Source organism: Gadus macrocephalus, chromosome 16, assembly GCF_031168955.1.
Source record: "Gadus macrocephalus chromosome 16, ASM3116895v1".
NCBI classification, from domain to species: domain Eukaryota; kingdom Metazoa; phylum Chordata; class Actinopteri; order Gadiformes; family Gadidae; genus Gadus; species Gadus macrocephalus.
In genome coordinates, this window is record NC_082397.1 from 869,604 (window position 1) to 876,699 (window position 7,096).

At 53.7% G+C, this 7,096-nt stretch overlaps 1 protein-coding gene across 6 annotated transcripts in view; it reads right to left on the reverse strand.

Moving 5' to 3' along the window:
* The window catches only part of LOC132474179 (protein Atg16l2-like), a 14,267-nt gene extending 7,479 nt beyond the window's left edge, over window positions 1-6,788 (reverse strand). For 3 of the 6 annotated variants that reach the window (XM_060074704.1, XM_060074705.1, XM_060074703.1), the window contains exons 1-6: window positions 6,527-6,787; window positions 5,858-5,912; window positions 5,459-5,519; window positions 3,488-3,561; window positions 1,323-1,574; window positions 726-791 (exon numbers count right to left, since the gene is read on the reverse strand). In XM_060074704.1, coding sequence (XP_059930687.1) covers window positions 726-791; window positions 1,323-1,574; window positions 3,488-3,561; window positions 5,459-5,519; window positions 5,858-5,912; window positions 6,527-6,644 — 626 coding nt within the window. In that variant the 5' untranslated portion in view covers window positions 6,645-6,787. Of the gene's footprint in view, window positions 1-725; window positions 792-1,322; window positions 1,575-3,487; window positions 3,562-5,458; window positions 5,520-5,857; window positions 5,913-6,526 lie in introns of all 6 variants that reach the window. The other 3 variants (XM_060074708.1, XM_060074707.1, XM_060074706.1) reach the window with 2 other exon arrangements.
* Between the last annotated feature and the right edge of the window lie 308 nt (window positions 6,789-7,096).

The following is a 7,096-nucleotide window of genomic DNA, read 5'->3' on the forward strand; positions in this document are numbered from 1 at the left end:
CAGAACACCAGAACACCAGAACACCAGAACACCAGAACACCAGAACATCAGAACACCAGAACATCAGAACACCAGAACACCAGAACACCAGAACATCAGAACACCAGAACACCAGAACACCAGAACACCAGAACATCAGAACACCAGAACACACCAGAACACCAGAACATCAGAACACCAGAACACCAGAACACCAGAACACCAGAACACCAGAACATCAGAACACCAGAACACCGGAACACCAGAACATCAGAACACCAGAACACCAGAACACCGGAACACCAGAACACCAGAACACCGGAACATCAGAACACCAGAACACCGGAACATCAGAACACCAGTACACCAGAGCACCAGAACGTCACAGGGGAACACCCAGAGCAAGCAAAGGTCGATCATCAAAGTCACACCTCTTCTGTGTTTTGGCTCTGCGGTGGTGGAACAAGCTCCCCCCACCACACACAGCCCTGTTACGCACACACCATTGTATGTTGTACGTCCAGCCACTCAAAAAGAGTACTTGTGTAGCATCTCATCCTAGCTGTCTGCGTTGTGTACGGGGAATGGGTTAACCTAGCGGTTGGTAGTACTAGTGATCGGCACTTGGTTCTATCAACGTCCTTACTGTGCGGTCAGAGATATAGTGTTGGTTCCCCTTCTTCTGACCGATGCACAGACTGTAAGTCGCTGTGGAGGAGAGCGTCTGGTAAGTGTGAATGTCTTACGTATCCATGGTGATGGGGGTTTCCTGGGCGGCCCGCAGGTCCTTCTGAAGGGTGACCTGTCGAGCTCTGAGACAGACAGGAAGTAGACAGGAGACAGACAGGAAGTAGAACCTTATTGGACCAATGGAATAATGTTAGCGGTCCCAAAGTTTGGCATGCTGGTTCGTGTTCTGGGAGTGAATGAGGACGACTACGGGGTTCTACTACGGGGTTCTACTACAGGGTTCTACTACGGGGTTCTACCACAGGGTTCTACTACGGGGTTCTACTACGGGGTTCTACTACGGGGTTCTACTACGGGGTTCTACTACAGGGTTCTACTACGGGGTTCTACCACAGGGTTCTACTACGGGGTTCTACTACGGGGTTCTACTACAGGGTTCTACTACGGGGTTCTACTACAGGGTTCTACTACAGGGTTCTACCACAGGGTTCTACTACAGGGTTCTACTACGGGGTTCTACCACAGGGTTCTACTACGGGGTACTCCTATCGGGGTTCTCCTATCAGGGTTCTACTATCAGGGGCTCCCATTAGAGTTCTTGAGAGCATGTCAGTACCGGGAGACTCTCGTTGTGGGGGTTCATGTGTTCGTACCGGGAGCGCCTCTCGTTGGCGGAGTTGAGGCGTGCGGCCGCCTGCTGCTTGTGTCGGATGACGTCCTCCAGGAGCTCCGCCCCCCGCTGGGTCTCCGCGCGGACGCGGGCGTCGGCCGCGGCGTGCAGCAGCAGCAGGGCGTCGTACTCGCGCTTCAGCCCCGCGTTGGCCGCCTGGACCACCGCGGCCCGGGCCTGCAGGGCCTGCTCCTCAGCCTGGGCGCCTGAGGCCCCCCGCTGGGCCCCCGCCAACCTGGGGCCACAACCACACCGTTACACCACCACACCAACACAACGTTACACCACCACACAGCCACACCCGTTACACCACCACACAGCCACGCCCGTTACACCGCCACACAACCACGCCCGTTACACCACCACACAGCCACGCCCGTTACACCACCACACAGCCACGAACGTTACACCACCACACAACCACGCCCGTTACACCACCACACAGCCACGAACGTTACACCACCACACAACCACGCCCGTTACACCGCCACACAGCCACGCCCGTTACACCACCACACAGCCACGCCCGTTACACCACCACATGTTACACCACCACACAGCCACGCCCGTTACACCACCACACAACCACACGTTACACCACCACACCGTTACACCGCCACACAGCCACGCCCGTTACACCACCACACAACCACACCGTTACACCACCACACAACCACGCCGTTACACCACCACACAGCCACGCCCGTTACACCGCCACACAACCACGCCCGTTACACCACCACACAACCACGCCCGTTACACCACCACACAACCACGCCCGTTACACCACCACACAGCCACGCCCGTTACACCACCACACAGCCACACCGTTACACCACCACACAACCACGCCCGTTACACCACCACACAAACACAACGTTACACCACCACCCAACCACGCCCGTTACACCACCACACCGTTACACCACCACGCCGTTACACCACCACACAACCACACCCGTTACACCACCACACAGCCACGCCCGTTACACCACCACCCAACCACGCCGTTACACCACCACACAACCACGCCCGTTACACCACCACACAACCACGCCCGTTACACCACCACACAACCACGCCCGTTACACCACCACACAAACACAACGTTACACCACCACCCAACCACGCCCGTTACACCACCACACCGTTACACCACCACGCCGTTACACCACCACACAACCACACCCGTTACACCACCACACAGCCACGCCCGTTACACCACCACACAGCCACGCCCGTTACACCACCACCCAACCACGCCGTTACACCACCACACAGCCACGCCCGTTACACCGCCACACAACCACGCCCGTTACACCACCACACAACCACGCCCGTTACACCACCACACAGCCACGCCCGTTACACCACCACACAACCACGCCCGTTACACCACCACACAGCCACACCGTTACACCACCACACAACCACGCCCGTTACACCACCACACAGCCACACCCGTTACACCACCACACAGTTACACCATCACACCCGTTACACCACCACAGCCGTTACACCGTCACAAAACCACACTGTTACACCACCACACAACCACACCCGTAACACCACCACACAACCACGCCCGTTACACCACCACACAACCACGCCCGTTACACCACCACACAGCCACGCCCGTTACACCGCCACACAACCACGCCCGTTACACCACCACACAACCACACCTCGAGAAACACTGACATCCAGCAAGCCAAGGGGAGGGTAGTAAGAACACTCTGAGGTGGAGCAGAAGGAGGAGGAGGAGGAGGAGGAGGAGGAGAGAAGGAGGAGGAGGAGGAGGAGGAGGAGAGAAGGAGGAGGAGGAGAGAAGGAGGAGGAGGAGGAGGAGGAGGAGGAGGAGGAGAGAAGGAGGAGGAGGAGGAGGAGGAGGAGAGAAGGAGGAGGAGGAGGAGGAGCAGGAGAAGGAGGAGGAGGAGGAGAGAAGGAAAGGAGGAGGAGGAGGAGGAGGAGAGAAGGAGGAGGAGGAGGAGGAGAGAAGGAGGAGAGAAGGAGGAGGAGGAGAGAAGGAGAAGGAGGAGGAGGAGGAGGAGGAGAAGGAGGAGGAGAGAAAGAGGAGGAGAAGGAGGAGGAGAGAAAGAGGAGGAGGAGGAGGAGGAGGAGGAGGAGGAGGAGGAGGAGAGACAGTACCTGCTTTGCTGCTCCTCCAGAACCTTCTGCTTGATGTTCAACTCCTGCTGAAGAGCCACCACCTGGCACGCCAACTAGAGGAGAGGAGAGGAGAGGAGAGGAGAGGAGGAGAAAGGAGGAAAGGTGAGGAGGAGAGGAGGATAAAGGAGGAGAAGAGAGGAGGAGAGAGGAGAGGAGGAGAAAGGAGGAGAGGAGAGGAGAGGAGGAGAAAGGAGGAAAGGGGAGGAGGAGAGGAGAGGAGGAGAGGAGAGGAGGATAAAGGAGGAGAGGAGAGAAGGGGAGAGGAGAGAAGAGAAGAGAAGAGAGAATAGATAACGAGAACACAAACTACGTCTAACCAACACAATGGACGGCCAGCCGATCGAACAGCTGTAACCTGATTGGTTGGAGGGTTAGGTCCGCCCACTGGATGCCACACTCAGTTCTGTTCGGTGGAAGGGGTCACACTCCACGAGGAGGAACCGACTCCTGGTCACAGAACGGTCCCAGAAACATCGCCGAGTCACCCCAGCTGAGGTGACTCGGGGTGACTCGGGGTAACCTGAGGGTAACTCGGGGTGACTCGGGGTAACCTGGGGGCGACTCGGGGTAACCTGGGGGTAACTCGGGGTAACTCGGGGTAACCTGGGGGTAACTCGGGGTAACTCGGGGTAACTCGGGGTAACCTGGGGGTGACTCGGGGTAACCTGGGGGTGACTCGGGGTAACCTGGGGGTAACTCGGGGTAACCTGGGGGTGACTCGGGGTAACTCGGGGTAACCTGGGGGTAACTCGGGGTAACTCGGGGTAACCTGGGGGTAACCTGGGGGTAACTCGGGGTAACCTGGGGGTAACTCGGGGTAACTCGGGGTAACCTGGGGGTAACTCGGGGTAACTCGGGGTAACTCGGGGTAACCTGGGGGTAACTCGGGGTAACCTGGGGGTAACCTGGGGGTAACTCGGGGTAACCTGGGGGTAACTCGGGGTAACCTGGGGGTAACTCGGGGTAACCTGGGGGTGACTCGGGGTAACTCGGGGTAACCTGGGGGTAACTCGGGGTAACTCGGGGTAACCTGGGGGTAACCTGGGGGTGACTCGGGGTAACCTCGGGGTGACTCGGGGTAACTCGGGGTAACCTGGGGGTAACTCGGGGTAACTCGGGGTAACCTGGGGGTAACTCGGGGTAACTCGGGGTAACCTGGGGGTAACTCGGGGTAACCTGGGGGTAACCTGGGGGTAACTCGGGGTAACCTGGGGGTAACTCGGGGTAACCTGGGGGTAACTCGGGGTAACCTGGGGGTAACTCGGGGTAACCTGGGGGTAACTCGGGGTAACTCGGGGTAACCTGGGGGTAACCTGGGGGTGACTCGGGGTAACCTCGGGGTGACTCGGGGTAACTCGGGGTAACCTGGGGGTAACTCGGGGTAACTCGGGGTAACCTGGGGGTAACTCGGGGTAACTCGGGGTAACCTGGGGGTAACTCGGGGTAACCTGGGGGTAACCTGGGGGTAACTCGGGGTAACCTGGGGGTAACTCGGGGTAACCTGGGGGTAACTCGGGGTAACCTGGGGGTGACTCGGGGTAATAATAATAATAATAATAATACATTTAATTTAGAGGCGCCTTTCCAGACACCCAAGGTCACCTTACAGAGCATATAGTCATCATTCAAAACTATGTAAAACAGACTAGGAATAAAAGGAAAACAGAGGTCAAACATGAAGAATAATAATAATTAATAACACTCAAAGACGCCTAAAGTGAAGGGGGGACCTCACTAACCACCACCAACCTGGGGTGGTTAGTTACCCCGGGGTAACTCGGGGTAACCTGGGGGTAACTCGGGGTAACTCGGGGTAACCTGGGGGTGACTCGTGCTGATTTTGCAGACGGACATTTTAACTATTTTTCCATCTAAGTAAACAGCCCAGAGCTTCCCTTTAAAAGACCAGAATGCATGCTGGGAGCTTGTGTACGAAACAGGAAGTCTCACCTCTCCGGTCATCGTCTTCAGGCGATCGTTCTGAGACAAGGACTCCGGGCCTGATGGGACCCTACAAACACACACACACACACACACACACACACACACGCACACACACACACACACACACGCACACACACACACACACACACACACACATACAGACACACAATAATTAGGGAACTTGTGTGTGTGCATAAACTTCTTTATGTGCACATCATCAGTGATAATATCGCCAATAGGAATTATTGCAAATCTTCAATCTGTATTATTATTATATTATACATATTATACAATATATAATGCGTTCCATTAATACAAATTACTAGAAACAAACAACAAATAGGATTGTCAATAAAGAGATGAAGACGGCGAGGAGGGGAGGGCGGTGGAGGTTGTCATGGTTACCTGGCAGTCCTCAGGAACCCTGCAGAGATGCTGGACTTCTCAAGCATGCGGCTGTCTGTTGAAAATCACACGGCACACACACACACACACACACACACACACCTCAAACCTTAGACTAGGTGACCTCAGACAAAGTGACCTTAGACTAAGTGACCTTCAGCCGCATTATTATCACATTATTACCTGCTCAGCCCACCTGGCACAACACTGACTCTATCACATGAAGGCACTGTCCCCCCTATTCATCTTTACCTCCGTTCAGTAACCTCTACAGGCCCATTCTTTAATGAACTATGCTACACTTGATCATTAAAGATGGATAGATGTTGATTAGTTGATCAATGCATGCAGACACAATCAATGAACTACACTTTTTCAGTTGCCAACGGAAATATAAATCAACAAAGAAATAGATGCGGGCATAATGAAAGGAAATCGCCTTGCTTTACTGAACACTTTTAACGACACGAAACAACATGGAAGGTGAAATACCAACATTCTCTATGGACAAACACAGATGACTCCATGTAGAAGTTACACTCAGAGGCCAACCTAGTACAGTAGGACTTCATACAAATATCATATACATACATCTTTATTTATTGTGTGCGGTCATATCGCTACATCCTGTGAGTGTACTCTTACATATATCATAACATCTGTACTTACAGTGCCGGATCAGGTCGCTGAACGCTTCGTGCTGCCTCTGGTCCCGTCGCTTCAGCTGGCGGATCACGTCCACCTTCCACCTTCCACCCGAAGGAGGCTTCACGGCCACGCAGCTCATAATCACCGGTTCTGAACGTTCAAACAGCTCATAATAATCCAGATATAACTTATATTGTTCACTTTGTCTCCTGTCAGTTTATTTTCCTCGCAACTTGTTGTTTTTCTCTCAGCCAATCACCACCAACTTTGATTCGTCTTCCTGATTTGACCACACCTACATATTTGCGTGTGTGGTGGGAGTGCGTCTGTTGTGTGTGGTGGTACTGCACCCTCAAAATTATCAACGCAATTTCTTCAACTGACCTCTTTTAAACTAGTCCTACTGTAGTACAACTAGTTTAAACTAGTTAACAAGTCCTACTGCAGTACAACTAGTTTAAACTAGTTAACAAGTCCTACTGTAGTACAACTAGTTTAAACTAGTTAACAAGTCCTACTGCAGTACAACTAGTTTAAACCAGTTAACTAGTCCTACTGTAGTACAACTAGTTTAAACTAGGGAACAAGTCC